The sequence below is a fragment of the Numenius arquata genome, chromosome 21 (assembly GCF_964106895.1).
Source record: "Numenius arquata chromosome 21, bNumArq3.hap1.1, whole genome shotgun sequence".
Classification (NCBI taxonomy): domain Eukaryota; kingdom Metazoa; phylum Chordata; class Aves; order Charadriiformes; family Scolopacidae; genus Numenius; species Numenius arquata.
Genome location: NC_133596.1, coordinates 4,373,983 through 4,390,651, shown reverse-complemented (window position 1 = coordinate 4,390,651; position 16,669 = coordinate 4,373,983). Strand labels below are relative to the sequence as shown.

Below are 16,669 nucleotides of genomic sequence, written 5' to 3'. Positions count from 1 at the left end.
TCCCTGTCCTAGGCTAGAGCAAGTCGCATATGGCTTAGAGAATCACTCAGGTTTCCCCCGGGGCCAGCGTGGTACCCGGATCCAAGAAAAAACAGGGATTTATTACCTTTTTTTTTTTTTTTTTTTTTTAATCTGTAAAGGGAAGCCACGCTGGAGAAGATGGGATTGATTTGCATCTTCTCCTTGCGTTTGCCATTGTGGTTCTTCCCATGTCTTGACAATAATTAACGGAATTTGCTGCATCGCCACTCACCCTGCCCGTGCTGGGCGCTATGCATTTCGGGGCAGTGAATCGCTCGGGGTCCTGCTGGATCTCGGGGGGGGGGGTGGGTGGGGTGTTTGAATGTAGGAGATAACGCTGTCCCTGGCGAGGGGGTGTCCCTGGCCCTGGTGCCAAAGCCTCGAGTCGCAAGATTTGCCTACGAGGGAGACAGAAGAATGTAATCCATGTTTACTGCTAGCAACCAAAGCTTGTTTGTGTCAAAACTCGTGAGTTTTTATGAAGCGGGTGGGAAGGAGGGAGGGAGGAATGGGGGTGGCTCAGGGGTGACCAAAGAGATTTCCCACTGGAGACCCTGCAGCATGATCCCCAATTCCTGTTGCTGCAGGTTCCTCCCCCCCCCCCATTTATTTGTTTTTAATTTGTTTTTGTACCAACTATGTAAAATGTGGTTGTTCTTTTTTTCTTTTCTGGAGAAATAAAATTAAATAAAGACTATGGGCAATGGCTGCTGGTGATGTTCTGTGTGCAGTTACTCTTTTATTTATTTTTCCTCCCTTGGGGTTCAGAAGCCCAGACCCAAAGGGGGTGCTGCCTGGGACTTGGGGTACCCCCACAGCCAACGCACCCCACAACAACCCACAGCTCCCCCCGCCAACGTGTCCCACAGCCAACACCCCCCAGCTCCCTAGGCCAGAGCCCTCTATGTCTCCCACATCCAGCGCCCCACACCTCCCTTGGCCTACAGCCGGTAACCAGCCTGCCCACGCTGCCAGCCTTCAGAACCCCGTATCCACCCCGCGATCGCCTCCCCCCACACCCCACCTATCCTTCCGCCCGACCCCAGCTCCGCTACCCGCTTGCCGTCACCCGTAAACCCCCCTACTTGCGCTGGGCGGCCGCGGCCCTGTCAGCCCTCAGCCCGCCATTACGCCCCCCCATCCCGGCGCCCCCTCACCGCGCATGCGCGCAAGCCCCGCCCAGCGGCGCCTGCGCGCGCTTCCCGCCCTGGGCGCGGGCGGGTGACGCAGGCGGAAGGGCACGTCACCCTCCGGTGGAGGCTGAGGCGGCGCCGGCGGACGAGGTAACGGGCGGGCGGCTGGGCTCGCCTCACGCAGCGGGGGAACGGGGCAGCCCCTCGGGTATGTGGTGAGGTGTGTGTGGGCTGTCTCCTTCCACCGGATCTCTCCCGTCGGCGGCCGCTCGCGGGGTCGGGGGGAGGCCTGAGGGATACCCCGTCCTCAGAGAGCTTTGCTCGGGCCTGTCTCACCCTGAGGGGGTGGGCCCGGTGACTTTCCCCCCCCCCCTCCTCTGCTCGCTGCCGGTGGGGAGAGCTGCCTGCCGCATAGAGAGCAGCCTAGGGGGTGTAAAGCCTCCTCTGGCTGCACCCACCCCAGTCACGGCCTTTCTCCCTGCCTTATAGACAAGGGGGCTTCTTGGCGAGGATTATTTTTAAAGATGACTGTGTGAAATCATACGTAAAAGATTGATTATCAAGCACTGAAAAGGGTTGTCAAGCATTGGAACAGGCTGCCCAGGAAAGTGGTGGAATTGTCGTCACTGGAGGTATTTAAAAGACATAAATGTGGTGCTGAGGGACATGGTTTAGTGGTGGTTTTTGTCAGCGTTACATTGATGGTTGGGCTCGATTATCTGAAAGGTCCCTTTCAACCTAGATGATTCTATGATTGCTGTTAAGAGCCAAAGGTGCTGTTGGAAGAGGATGTGTTTTCAGCCTGAGTTGTTCAAGAGGAGCATTAAGAGCTTTAGTAGCAGAGCCTGAGGTTCAGCAGTTCCTTGCCTTAATGTTTTGTGGCTGCATCTGTGGCTAGATATCCCTTTCCTGAAGGAAAAGGCAGAGAAGGCCAATACAGAAAATTAATGCAATCAAGTGTAATTTGAATCTGCTTTGGTCCCTAGATGGGTACCATGTGGTTGTATCTGGACTGTTGCCCCCGCAGCTCTCTCTTCACAGCTGCTTTGCCCATGTCTGTCAGGGTTCTTAATTGAGAGAATTGAAGATTAACGTGGAAATTCAGCAAACTCTTGTGTCTTGTTAGCTCAAACCAGATCTTAGTATTTGATGTGCAGATAATGTGGTAAAAAACCCCAGTATTTTCACAGCTCCAGAGGCTAAAGTTCTTTACTTGTGAAGGAAAGGAAATATCGGTGGTGACACAAGTGCAGGGTAGCTGGTGATGCAGACGGTTGCTTCATTTGAAGATTTGCCGCAACTCCAGCACAAAAGCAGTGAAGGTCAGTCTGTGCTGCTGCCAACCTGTGACTCGCCTGGCGGTAGCCCAGATTGTGGGTCTGTATTCATTCACAAACTAGTTCAGCTGGAAGACACGTAATGGTTTGTTTTTTTCTTGCTACCAGCTAATGCAGAATCGACTCTCATGACACACAGCTGGAAAACTCCAGAGCTTGTTTCTGAGCTCCTCTGTTGTCTACTTATGAAAGAACTTGTACAGGTGATAAAAAGGCCCCAAAGCAGCTAGTTAATGCTTATTTTTCCAAGATGGTGGTTTGTAGAGTTGCTTTGGGCTCAAATGGTGTCTTCTGTACATCTAACCCCTTTATTTTCATCTTTCCATTGGAAAAGAAAAGGAGCTGTCGGTAAGACATGTCGTGGATCAGAGAAGGCGAGCTGACCATCTTAGAGAGATTTTGTGCCAACATCATTAAGGTAAGGAAGGAATTTGGTTACTGCGGTAAAAATTGGCAGGTTCATCAGGGTTCAAGGTGGAACTGTCTCTGTGACTGCTCTGCTCGAGAAAGATAGTGTTGCTAGCAAGGGTGCGTATTAATGCTGGCACTGGATGTACATCCCTAAACAGCATCCAGGGATGGAAAATTACTTAAGCTTAGTCTTGCAAATGAGCGAGGCTGTAGGCAGTGCTTGCCAATAATGAGCTTACACTCCCAGACTTCAATGTTTTGTGCCCTTGCTGATGAAGGCAGGGCATGGGAAGGAGGCAGAGAAGCAAGATGGTCGGATTAGGAGTCTAAGAAATGAAACCGAGTGTCTCTTGATGAGAATAATAACTCACCAGTTCCAGGAAAATTCTGGCCTTCCTCAGCAGACTCTTGAGACTGGTGATGCTGTCCTTCCCGCAAAAGGATCTGTGCAGACCTAATGAGGTCAGTGGAAAGGAATATTCCCCTTAAGTAGGGGAAAGTCTCATGACTTTTTTTTTTTTTTTTTTTTTTTTATCTTTTCTCTTAAGTTAATTGTGTCTGTGAAAATGCCTTTGGACTCAGAAATAATAAATACTTACAATTATCCCAGCATAAAACTGTGTGCGTTCTCCCCCGTGCCTGCAGGGAGGTAGCTCTGGCAGTGCTGCTCTTTCCTGGGTACTACAGTTCTCTGTCATGTGATAGAAACAGGGAGGGCAAAGTTGTTTAGGCAATTGTCGGTACTGCTATGCTTTTTAGATACCTCTTTGCTAACCCCGGTTCAGGGTAATTAGCATCTTACTCCTTCCAGCTCCAGACTTGAAGCTGGGATATACGCACTGCACTCCTACAACTACGCGGTGCTGCCAGGGGCAGTGGGACTAAACTCTGTGTGATACAAAATGGCAGCTTGGCTGTTCACTTTCTGGTCTGTTGTGTTTCTCCTTCTTTTCTAGGCAGGTCCAATGCCCAAGCATGTTGCTTTCATCATGGATGGCAATCGCCGTTATGCCCAAAAGTGCCACGTAGAGAGACAGCAGGGGCATTCGCAAGGCTTTGATAAGCTAGCACAGGTGGGAAGGATGTTTGCTGCCTTCACGTTGTGTGTTGAAAGTTTGAGCCACGTTCGCCAGCTGACTGTGTTTACTGCTTGACTGGTGTATTGTGTTCTTTTTCTTCACTGGAGTCAGGCCTGCGCTTGCAGCTGACGTTAGTCATCAGGGTTCTCAATTCCCAACTTCAGCTCCCCTCTCTCTCTTCCTGTTATCCTGCAGAATCATTCTAATCAGCTATTTTTTCCCCCTCTGTTTTATACTCAATTAAAATAACTGCCTTGCAGATCTTGAAGCTTTTAATTCTGTGAAGCAGGTTGAATTTCTTTGAAAAGGTTTGGAAAGCTACAGTATTGTATAACTTAGAATGTTATCTACAAGAAGTGCTTTCCCTGGGTGGATTAGTCCCATCTGTTGTGGATTCGCATCCTTAGATGGTGATATTTTCCTTCTGTCCTTTAAGATGAATTTGCAGTTCTCATCGAGTGGGTTTCATTGTCGGCTCTTGATGATTGTTTCTCTTGATCCAGTCTTGGCATAGTGGGAAATGACAGGAAGGTTTTAGCAGTGGAGAAGCTGATTCTTGCTGACCTGTCTAATTGTCTGAGTCTGCTTATCTGACTTCTGTGTCCCATTATATTTTGTCTTCTTGCAGACGCTTCGGTGGTGCTTAAATCTGGGCATTCGGGAGGTGACTGTTTATGCCTTTAGTATTGAGAACTTCAAACGCTCCAAGGAGGAGGTGGATGGACTAATGGATCTGGCAAGACAGAAATTTAGCCGCCTACTGGAAGAACAGTAAGAACCCTCTCGTGTCTGTATCCCACAGGGTGAAACTAAAGCAGAACACGATTAAGAGGTGTTTACAGGGATGTGAAAAATGGATTAAATGAAGGAAGCTGTTCTCCATGTCCAACTAGAGATTTGTGTTGAGGGGCTCTGCCTACCTGGGTGGGATATACAGCTCCTGAACACGCACAGTCCCCAAACACACCAGATCTGTGTCCTTATCACACGGCTTACTGTGCAACAATCCCATCCAAACAGCTGAGACAGTACAGCTTTCAGATAAGCATGGCACAATTAGAAATTCCTCCTTAGTACTAGAGTGCTGGATGCCTTGTTTTCATGAAGTATCAAAACCTTGTCTTAAATTCTGTCACCGTACTCCTGGCAGATCAGAGTTTAGCTCAGCAACTTGCTTTGCGATAGCTTGAGACTGCTACATATGGGCATGTGGTGTGTTAAGTCACTCGTTGGAGTTGGAGAACTAGTTCATTTAGTGCGTGGAGGTGCAACTAGTAGAGATCTGAGTGAGCAGGGAGCGGTGTTCCAGTGCCCCGTTGCTCAGTGGATATGCTTGTTTCCCCACACCGGACTGGTGTGAAGAATCATGCATGGAAGGGGTGCTAGTCCGGCTGAAGTAAATTTGAAGGGCAGTGGGAGAGCGCAGCTGGAAGAATGGGAGGGAGAGGATAGCGTGTGTGTGCTAGTAGAAGTTGGGAAGATCAGGGTCAAAGAGGCCATTTCCGTGGTTTCTACCCAATGCGGCCCTTCAACAGGAGTTTATAGCACCAGACAGCCAGCAGCAGGAGCCTAAAAGATCCCATGGGATGTCCTGTCTGCTCAGAATAAAGCTATAGCAGGCATGGATGGTTTCCTGTCTCATCTTACGTTCACTCCACCACTCTCATCCCACCCTCATCGATACATTACTCTTTCCTTACACCAGAAAGTGGTTGTGCTACTCTGTGAGTGGTCATTAGTCATCTTAATTTTTGATTAGTTGGAGGTGCCCAGAATTTATCGTTGTATTCTAAGTTACCCATATGGATTTTCATAATTTCATGTAGGAATTCCTTATCTGTGATAATTTTATAGTCCTTTGATTTTGTCTGTACCTTAGGAACTTGTATGGGGAACAACCAGGTTCCCTTTATGGAACGGTTTGGGATGATCAAGTCTAAGCCAGCTTTCAACACCTGAAAAACATTTGGTCATCTTGCCTTTTTTTAATTCTTGGTTTTGCTGAAACTATGCCTGCTACACACCTGATGTCTCTGTTTAGTGGATGTTATGCAAGGCAGACATGGCACTTGAGCAGTAGAGACTGCTCTGTTTTCTGCAGTCCTCACTCTTGTTGTTGGGTATAGGGAGAGCTTGAAGAAGCACGGTGTGTGTATCCGTGTCCTCGGAGACCTCCCACTTCTGCCCTTGGATATTCAGGAGCTGATTGCCCAAGCTGTGCTGGCAACTAGGAACTACAACAAGTAAGTAATGCCCAGTTTAAAGTAGCTGATAGCTCACACCTTCCTCTTTTACCCGAAGGCTGAGATTTGGCAGACACCTTTTTTTCTCTTTGTTCTACAAGCACACGCAACTGTTGTAGATACTCTTTTCTCTGTCGTCTACTGACCTTCCTTAGGTTAGTCTTTCACATCTTTCTCCTCTTTTCAGATGCTTTTTAAATGTCTGCTTTGCATACACCTCGAGACATGAAATCAGCAATGCTGTCAGGGAGATGGCATGGGGGGTGGAACAAGGACTGCTCGAACCCAGGTAACTCTTGTCTTTCGGTGTGAGGCTTCATAGATGAAGACTGCCTGTCTTACCTCCCACGCTTTATTAATAACCTCTCAGAAGCCAAATGGCTTTTAAATAGATCTCATTAAACCAGTATGACTGGAACAAATGACTTAAAGTTACTATGCAATGTTTGGTTTTTATTATTTCGGTTACCGTGGTGATAGAAGAGAAATTCGGGCTGTGTCTTAAGTTAGTTTGAATGTGAAGGCAGATTTTATGCCACAACAATTGGCTGCTTGGCTGGCAGTCTTAGCTATGAGGTCAAACAACAGATGAATCACGAGTACTGAACGGTTCCTCCACCCTGGAGGAGATGGAGTAGTTAGCACTCTGCTCTCTCCTCCAGATGGAAGTCCTCACAGTCTGGTTCCACCTCTGTATTATGTTTCAAAGAGCACGGGGGGGGATGCTTTGGGGGATGAAAGAGCATTGGAAATAGCCTGTGGAGCAGACAGCAGTGTCCATCAGAAGCAAGTTGATGACTGGCTGTGGTGCAGCTCCACCACCCAGTTTTAATCTGCAGTCCTGTGTTTATAAAAAAAACCCTCAGTAATTCTGATTTAGTCGTGCTGCCTCCAGCGGGTCAGGAAAGTGATCTTAATAAGATGCATTTGTCTTTCTTAGTGATGTGTCTGAATCGTTGCTTGATAAGTGTCTGTACACCAACAACTCTCCTGACCCAGACCTCCTGATTCGAACCTCTGGAGAGGTTCGGTTGAGTGATTTCTTGCTCTGGCAGGTAAAGTCTTTGTTTTCTTCTTGAAATATTCCATTTTTTGTATCGGAGAGTGTTCTACTGACTCCAGACGTGAGCTCACCTGAAGGCTCTTAAACTCTTTCTGCCAGGGGTTGGGTAGCTCCTTGGATGGCCTGAGTGCTGGGGCACCTCTGAGGAACCTGGTTCTTGCGGTTCTGTGATTTATTAAAATGCCTTGTGGCACTGAAATTGTATCCTCCTGACAACACTTCATAAGTAATCAGAAATTAGTGTAGCTGACAGCAGCCAAGGAAATCATGAATTGCTCATCCTTTTGCTCCTCTTCTCACGTTGAGGTAATTCCTCATTTGATTGGTAAATTCCTGGCTTTGATTAATTTAACCTGGCAATATATTTTCCTGGGATGAGGAAATCCCAGGAAGGATTTCTAGATTCGTGGGAGAGGTGTTTGTCACGTGTCAGCTGTAGGTATTGGAGGTGTAACCCTATAACGTACGTGTAACATACATGCCTGGCTTGTCACAGTTTCAGAAGTATATTTGAGTTTCATAATGAAACAAGACCCTGCAAGACAGGTTCTAAGGACGGCAAAGTCAAATCAGCATGACTAGGCTGCTAAGCTAAAACATAGTTCTTAACACATATAAAGTTCATGAATTTGCTGTTACAGTATCCAAAAGCTGCTTCCATTTCTCTTTCTCCTGTGCTGGGCAATATTGACTGGTTTGTAAGCCAAACTTGGCAGGAGAACGTTTGAGTCAAGCTGCTTTACTTAAAGCTAACGTTTTGTTTGACAATTTGGAGCCAAAACCCAATTGCCTTTAAGCAACCACATCAAATGTTCCTGTTCCACCTTATTTAACTGGCAAGTTCACAGAAGTTCTGGCCTGAGTTGTGGTTGCCTACCAAGGCATCTCCCTCTCCTCCCTGTATTTTTGGGCGCGCCTATAATGTGTCAGTGCTGCGAACTAACATTTTGCTTGCTCCTTTTGGTGCTGGTCCTGGCAGAGGTGCCACAGACGCTGGGTTTGTAACTGGTGAAGCATTAACTGAGGAGGTCAGTGCTCTGGAGAGTCTCTCAGGGGGCGATGCCCCTCTCCTGTGCCATGGATTACAGCAGAAGCAGCAGAGGAGAACTCCTGCTCCTGCTCTCTCAACTCATACACCAGAGCGTTAGTGCAAATTTCCCTTCGCTACCAACCGTGTGTGATCCTGACAACCCCAAAGTAGGAGGACGTTGTGCTCTTCAGGATGGTTCTCTGGTGTCAAAGAAAATGTCCTTATGGTGGTTTTTGTATAGAATCAACACTAATATTGTCTATATCATTACAACTTTGAGTCATGCAGAGTCCTTTTAAGTGTTAGATTTTGTAGTAATGGTCATGGAACACATTTACCTGAAACTTTGAGGGACTCGATGGCAAAAATAGGTTTTAACTTGAAATCTCACATCTTTCAGCTCTAGGATACCTTCAGTGCACCACAACTCGGATTCATTAAGCACTTTAAATGCCACGAGTGGGCAGCAAAGAGATGTCATTTGATGAATGGATTAAATGTCACGTCCTGATCCTCAGTTCATCTGTTATTCCCTTAACTCAGCCTTTGATAGTCCAGTGTTGCTATTTTAGTTTTATTATATGTCCGTGATGCTTAAGCTATTAAAAATACCTCTGTGAGACCAACATAGCATTAGAAAGAATTCTCCTGGTATTTTTGCAGGAATGGATGACTAGTGTCCCAGTGTTAAAAACTAATTAGAAAGACTCTACGTTGTGCAATTTCAAACTCTCTTGGCTGGCATTTATTTCATTTTAAGTAGAATCTAATCACACAGCCTACGTAAAAATCTTTGTGGGGGAAACTGGCGTTGTTTGACCAGCAGACCTGCATCTTGCTGACTTTTCCCTTGCTAAATGATTGAATTGTTGGTGATCTTGCTTTCTGCAGACATCCCATTCATGCCTGGTGTTTCAGTCAGTCTTGTGGCCAGAATATTCTTTTTGGAACCTGTGTGAAGCCATCCTTCGGTTCCAGATGAACTACAACGCTTTACAGGTAAGGAAGCCTTAGGGAGATGGAAAGCCTTGCCCAGTGATGTGCCAGAGACTGGGTGAGAGTGTGCAAAGTGGGAACACAGGAATTGTTCATTTAGTGTGGTTAGTTAAGATCTTGTTTCATTAGCAGCTAATGCTGCTTCTCCTGTACTCATATGGCTTGTTACAACATCTTAGCATGTGGCCAGAACTCCTCTGCTTTTGGGAATAGCTAAATTATCTGAAGCCGCCACTGTCTCTGTTACTCATTGCTTGTTCCACCAGCTGGAAGTATCTGTCCCCACTCGTCAGCTGGCAGGACAGAACAAGTAAGGACTCCTGATTTACTACAGGGCAAAATCAACCAGTTTAACTCAAACCACTTCATCAGTGGCTTAAGTAAGGACTGCTGAGTTCACTCGGGAATGAGCAGGGAGAATTTGCATGCTCTAACTCTGCTATTGTTTTTAGGGTTGTCGAGTGGGTTTAGAGTTTCCTTTCTGGGAGCTGAAGTGAGGCCGCCTGGGCTGTGAGACACTGGACGAGTGTCCTCTTGTGGGTGCAGATGTACCTACTGAAGAGATTGTTCCTATTGCTTGTTGTCATTGTTCCTCCCCTCTGAGATCTGTTGTTATGAGCTCTCTCTGACCTGGTTCAGATAAATGTGGCCAATTTAGTTGTGACTTAGTAATCTGGCTATTTTTAAGCAAAACAAGTTTGGGAGCTGGAGCTCTTGGTGGGGAAATCTGGGGGGGAGGGAGCAGCTTGTGGCACAGAGACAGCAGTAACTGCAGAAGGAGGAACTCAGTGGGGTGACTCTTACCTCCACTGTATCCAAGTGCTGAGTGTGTCCCTTAATTATCTGGGTCCTCTGTTTTTAAAGACAGGCATGATATTGCCTTTTTCTACCTTCAGGGACCTCATTATAGGTGCTTCTGGGTGAATTTAATCAGGTCCGTTCAGTCTGGAAACATCCAAGTTCTTCAAGTCCTTAACCTCTTTTATTCCTATTTCTGCCCCAAGTCTGCCCTTTTCCTACTGGCAATTCATTGTATTAATACAACTAATGGCAATTCACCTTCTGCATGGAGAGGAAAGCAAAAAAGGCAGTAGTGTTTGTCATTGACATTAGCTTTGCCTCGGTCTCGAACAGTGAGGTCACTGTTCTGACTTTGCTCCTAGTGCTAATTTCTGATGGGTAACAAATGCTTCTTCTGTTCCTAGCTAGTCTCGCCTGTCTTAGCTCTTGTTTGTGGCCCGATGTGTGTTCATGCTATGCTATTATTAACGTTTCTTATCGGCCAGATTTGTCCCTTGGTTAGTTTTCTTGCTGTGAAACCCGCTCTGTCTGCAGTGTATGAGGCTGCCCTTGTTTTAAGGGTGCAGCCCGGTTGTGCAGAAGGGAGGACTTCTCACTCAGAGGAACTGCTGAGATTAAGAAGCTTTTTTTCCCCACATTTGAAATAGGCAATCTTGAAAGCTAAAAGTACCTGGAGCTTTTGAAACAAATCACCTTGCTGGAAGGGATCCTTGTCAGTGAGAACGGTGGGGCTAAGGGGTGGACTTGCTGAAAAGCCAGAATATATGACAGCAGCTGTGTCTACCTTGGGAGAGTGCTGCTGTGCTCAGGACACTGGAGGCAGCTATGGTGTGAATAGGCAGCTGGATGGAAGGTTTGACAAGGTACAGAAAAAAAACACGACTTGATTTGGAGGCATTTGACAAAAGATATCCTCCTTCCATCAACTCAAACAGCATCACGTTTAATAGCCATCTTCATTCTCCAGGTAGCCTGCTGCTCAAGGATCCCAGGATCAACAGTAACCTGCTTTTTGGTGCATGGTAGATCTAGGGAGAGAACGGAGATGTTGGTTTGCAAGCCTGCCCTATGGAATTGCTCACACTGGCTCTTTTCTGGTGAATAGACAGAATTTCACTTTGTCCAAGGGTGGAAGCCTTACGCTGAACGGGCTGATGATCTTTGCATTTCAAATAAGCAGAGCTACAGCAGTGGAGTGTTACCAATTCAGTGGGCTTGCTGTAGCTAGGGATGTGTCTACTCTCGTTCCCAGCACAACAAAAGCTAATTTACAGTGCCAGAGCATAGACTACTGACTTGGGCGCAGGGAAAGTGTGGTGAAGAGTGAGTCAGGCGCTCATTAGAATAATTATTTCTTCTTGCTCGTTTGAAATGCCAGTGCTCTCTCAGTGTCTGTCAGGTTATGTCACAGTGACCAGTTTTATTCTCTTTAAAAATGAAAACTTCCTATTCCTGCCTGAAGATGTGGGTTTGCTGTTGGAGGCTGCAGGCTAGGATATGTGCAAGGAGAAGAAATCCAAAAGTGATGTTCTGCACAAATATTTCAAATATTTGAAAGGTGGGCAGGGATAGCTACTGCCTTTACCTTTCTTCTGCCGGTCCTGCTGTGTCTCAAGCCGGTACGTTATGAGATCACAGGCATTTGGGAATGCTGAGCCCACTTTTGCTTTTCTTCCTGAAGCTGATTAACTCAATACCTGATCATCAGCTCAAAGAATTGCCCCATAAATCATTGTTCTGAACCCCCTAAAACCTTTCAGCTGCCATGTGAGTAGGATCAAAGATTCTGTGATGACACGGGCGAGGATAGCTTGTGTGCACGCCTGTGGTTTGAAAGTCCTCTTGTACGCTGTTCCTCTCAGGTTTTGATATCTGAGGGTTTTTCCACAATCTGTCATGACCTTTATGTATTTTTAACTAGGAGTTAATGCTATCGGCAGACTTAGGTCTTGAGGAGAAAGTCCAGAAGGATATCCCTGTATTTATTTATTTTTTTTATAACCCATCTAGCAGGCTGCCTCAAAGCGGAGGAGGCGCACATGGAGCCACCTTTCATTTAACCTGCAGATTGATGGCCAAGCAGAGGCCGTCTCTTCCCCAACCTGTGCTGCCTTGCGTCTGTACCACAGATGAGCTGAAAGGCCTGGTAAAGTGCTAACGTTCTGCTGCTTTTCACTCTAGAAGGCCAGAGACTCCTACATGGAGGAAAGGAGGCGACAGCAGATGGAAAGGGATCAGGCTTATGTGACAAAGAAGCTGCAGCAGGAGGGGTTCGCATCCCACGGAGACTCTTGGCGCCGACGGACACTGTTGCAGAAATGCACCGCCATGCGGGAAGAGAGAATCCAGGGCTTTCTACAGGCGCTGGAGCACAAGAGAGCGGACTTCTTTGAAAGATTGTGCACGGTGTCTGCATGACATAGGTGCTGGGTTGCTCTTGGGAAGACAATTTTTAACCGCGTGAGAGGGAATGGCTGCTGCCCAGAGGAATTCACTCGGTGCGGTTCTGCAGTGGGGATGCAGGGCTGTTCTAGGACTTTACGTCCCCGCTGGCCCTGTCTGAGGGCAGGGACAGAGTACTGTGAACCTTTCTAGTTCTGTGAATGCTGCTGAGGAAGGTGATGCCGTCCTTCTGTCTCACCTCCCTGCCCCTGATGATGGAGAATACACGCACCCTGCCACGTCTCTGCTGCTTGGTACTTGACAGTGACAAGAAGTTATCTAAAACGAGCCTCCTGTTCTGTTTAACTCCTCATGAGTTGGCCCAGGCAAACCAGTTCAGTCCTGTTAAACCAGTCTGGACTTGAATTCTTTCCGTGGCTTCGCAGTAGTGAATCTTCTGTTGAGATTTCCTCTGCTGTCCCGTAAGGGGAGCCTTGCTTTCTGGAGGGAAAGGATTATTCCTGGTGTAGAAGGGAGCCCTGTGCCAAGCGGTGGCAGAGAGATTCCCCACTGCCTGCTTCCCGATGGCATCTTGTCTTTTCCCCACCTTACTGTCCTGGCTTTGATGTATCTGCTCTTGGCTTCCAAAGAGCTAAAGCGAGGTGTTGTCAACCTTGCTGGAAAGAAAAAAAAAAAAAAAAAAGATACTCCAAAGCTTCATTGGGTCCTGTGATCCCTTCTGAGCAGTGTGTGTGGGGAAAAAACCCCAAAGATGCTGGTGTTGGAACAGACTGACTGTGCTTAGGAAAGGGGCCGAGCAGGCAAGGAAAAAGGATTGGTTGGGAATTAACTTCATGGCTTAAAACGGGAAAAGTTAGCCAAAACCAGGTGATGGATACAGTATGTCAAAGCCCTCTGAGACCTCTGCAGAGCTATGACTTCATGTCCTGTTTCCAGGGAATGAGGGTGGGCTTAGTTCAGGAATAGTGGAGCCAAAACCAACCCCTGACCCCAGCCAGAATGGTTTAGAAGGGCCATTTAGCTGATTTTAATGGGAGTGGCTGGAGCAGCTGTGGAGTGTTTGTTCTCAATTTTCCATCGGCAGGGAGATGGACTAACTAATTTCCAAGATTGTTTCCGTCTCTTAATTTCTGCTGGATTCCGTCCCCGTGGTCAAAATAAGAGAAAATGTCTTGATTTTTTTGTTTCTGGTGCAGGTGCAGCAGCACTAGCTCTTGCTGTTTTTAAAGTGTTCCTTTTTACCTCCAGGTGAAAACTAGAAAATGCAGATTTAGAAAGACTTGTAATTGCTGCCGACTCAGCGCTCTGAATGTGATTGTGAAGAGGAGAGAAACTACATTGTCAAACCGTGAATAAAGCTTATTCGTACCAAACTTATTTAAAAAAAAAAATAATAATAATAAGCCGAACACCTAAAAAAAGTCCGTAGAGCTCATTCCAAGGTGTAATGAAGTTGGCATCCGGCTGTAATTAATATTGTTTAAGCTGTGACAGACTCCTGGCCTGGTTGCAGTTAGACTGGGAGCCATTTGAAGGCTGTGTTCTTTTTACAGTCCAGCGGGAGGAATTTGCTGATACCCCCGGGCTCGGCGGAAGGAAGCTCCCGTGCAGGAGGAACCTCCTCTCGCGTAAGTAGCCAACGGCAGGTTGGATGAACGTGTGCCGAGATGATGGGACCTGTCGATTTATTTATTTTTTTTAAACTTCTTTTGCTGTATTTTATTTTCTGTCTTCGCATTTCAGGAAGTTGTCTGTGGAAGTTGTCAGTGGTGTCCCCCAGGGGTTCAATACTTGGTCCAGTTTTGTTCAACATATTCATCAATGACCTGGACGAGGGGACAGAGTGTACCCTCAGCAAGTTCGCTGATGATACCAAACTGGGAGGGCTGGCCGACACTCCAGAGGGCTGTGCCGCCATCCAGCGTGACCTGGACAGGCTGGAGAGCTGGGCAGAGAAGAACCTCGTGAGGTTCACCAAGGGCAAGTGTAGGGTCCTGCACCTGGGGAGGAAGAACCCCAGGCACCAGTAGAGGTTAGGGGTGGACCTGCTGGAAAGCGCTTCTGAGAAGAACGATCTGGGGGTCGTGGTGGATAGTAAATTATCCATGAGCCAGCAATGTGCCCTTGTTGCCAAGAGGGCCAATGGGATCCTGGGCTGCGTAGGGAAGAGTGTGGCCAGTAGGTTGAGGGAGGTCATTCTCCCCCTCTGCTCTGCACTGGTGAGGCCACAAGTGGAATATTGTGTCCAGTTCTGGGCTCCCCAGCTCAAGAGAGACAGGGACCTACTGGAGAGAGTCCAGCGTAGGGCAGCTAAGATGATTGAGGGATTGGAGCATCTCCCTGATGGGGAAAGGCTCAAAGAGCTGGGGCTCTTCAGCCTGGAGAAGAGAAGGCTGAGGGGAGACCTCATCTATGTTTACAAGTACCTAAAGGGTGGGTTGAAGGAGGATGGAGCCGGACTCTTTTCAGTGGTTCCCAGTGACAGGACGAGGGGCAACGGGCACAAGCTGGAACATGGGAAGTTCCATTTAAATATGAGGAGAAACTTCTTTCTGGTGAGGGTGATGGAGCCCTGGAACAGGCTGCCCAGGGAGGGTGTGGAGTCCCCTTCTCTGGAGATCTTCAAGCCCCCCCTGGATGCAGCCCTGAGTGATGTGCTCTGGGCAACCCTGCTCTGGCAGGGGAGTTGGACCAGATGATCTCTAGAGGTCCCTTCCAACTCTGACAATTCCCTGATTCCGTGAAATCGTTCGCTCTCTGTGAGACGGGACCGCTTTCCTTTGCCAGGCTGATGGGGAGACTTTATTTCTACCCAAGAATGTATTTATTTTTTTTTGCCTTAAAAAAAAAAAACAAAAACCAAACAAACCACCAAAACCCCAAAAGGTTTTCAGGTGTCTTATGACAACACAGGTGACCGAAGCCACCGTGCTGGTTTCCCACAAAGCAGTGGTACTGGTGCAGGTGTGGTAATGGGAGGATCTGGTTTACAAAAGGTTTGTAGGGAAAGCTTTAATTTTAATCCTTTTTTTTTTTTTTTTTTTTTTTATAGAAGCCATTGTTGTAGGAGGGGAGGAGAACAAGTCAATCCTTCAGGCAACCCGGGGGGGGGGTGAAAGGCTTGTGTTCCCTGGCAGTTTGTTTATTCCACCTGCGTGGGTTATTCCAGTAAAATACCAACTTTCCCTCTAAGCCTGGCTTCGTTAAAGGGTGAGTGTTAATTACGCAGACGAACTCCCCGGTTTCGGGAGCGCATCTTGAAGTGGAAGCGGAGCTACGGGCTGCTTTCAGCCAGGAGCCAACTTCCCCCCCCCCCCCCCAATCCTTCTTTTTGGGGTGAAGATGTGAAAAATCAGTACGACTTGGGGGGGGAACCCCAAAAATGTAATTTTTCTGGTATTTGAGGTCTGGAAAAGCCTGAAGTTCCCTTGGGGGGGGACAACACCTCCTGTTCTGGATGAGGCTCAATTAGAAGTTTAAAGGTTTGGGGATGATGAAGGGTGTAATTAGTGGTTGGATTTGGGGAGGGGGGGGGGGCTGTGCCTGCATCCAGGTGGGAGAAATGGCCCCCCCAGGGGCCATTTCTCCCACCTGGATGCAGGCACAGCCCCCCCCCCTCAAAATACACACCTGGGTGTTTTTTTTCCCCTTTTCTTCTAGCCCCCCCAATCCCATTTTTTACAGGAAAAAATCCCGCTAACCCCGGTTTCCCGGTCCCTGGAAAAGAAGGGGGGGGGGGGGCGGGGGGGAAAGAAGAAGCGGGGGGGGGGGCGGTGCTGAACGAACAGCTCCGCTCCCCTCCGGAGCATTCGCAGCTCCCCGGGGGGGGGGGGGGGAGGGACGACGACACCCCCAGGCATTCCCGTTTTTCCCCTTTTCCCCCTTATTTTTGCCTTCCCACCCCCACCCGGGGGTGTTTCCCGCCCGCGGGAAGCGAGGGGGGGGGGGGGCGCGTGAGGCCCCGCTGCGCGCGCGCGCCCCCCCCCCCCCCCCCACCTTCCCCACTCTCCTCCCTGCCTTGGCGCCCCCCCACCCCACGTGACCTCAGCCGTCCAATGGGAGGGCGGGGCGGTGGGGATCCGGCTGGAACCGGTTGGGCCGCGTCCGGCTCTATATAAAACTTTATAAACACCCCATTCGAATGTAGTTGGG

General features: G+C 48.1%; 1 protein-coding gene across 6 annotated transcripts; it reads left to right on the top strand.

Annotated features, from left to right (window-relative positions):
* Positions 1-1,240: 1,240 nt before the first annotated feature.
* DHDDS (dehydrodolichyl diphosphate synthase subunit) lies at positions 1,241-14,009 on the top strand. 6 transcript variants are annotated; one of them, XM_074161975.1, is made up of 10 exons: positions 1,248-1,304; positions 2,826-2,909; positions 3,859-3,975; positions 4,610-4,752; positions 6,108-6,224; positions 6,412-6,513; positions 7,165-7,279; positions 9,209-9,316; positions 12,296-12,537; positions 13,766-14,009. In XM_074161975.1, the coding sequence occupies exons 2-9, from the start codon at positions 2,847-2,849 to the stop codon at positions 12,530-12,532; spliced, it is 1,002 nt and encodes a 333-aa protein (XP_074018076.1). In that variant the 5' UTR covers positions 1,248-1,304; positions 2,826-2,846; the 3' UTR covers positions 12,533-12,537; positions 13,766-14,009. The 6 variants fall into 6 exon arrangements, with proteins under 6 accessions (XP_074018079.1, XP_074018076.1, XP_074018074.1 ...); XM_074161978.1 differs by lacking the exon at positions 6,108-6,224 and having other exon boundaries at positions 1,241-1,304; positions 13,766-13,887; XM_074161973.1 differs by having other exon boundaries at positions 1,250-1,304; positions 12,296-13,930.
* The last annotated feature ends 2,660 nt before the right edge of the window (positions 14,010-16,669 follow it).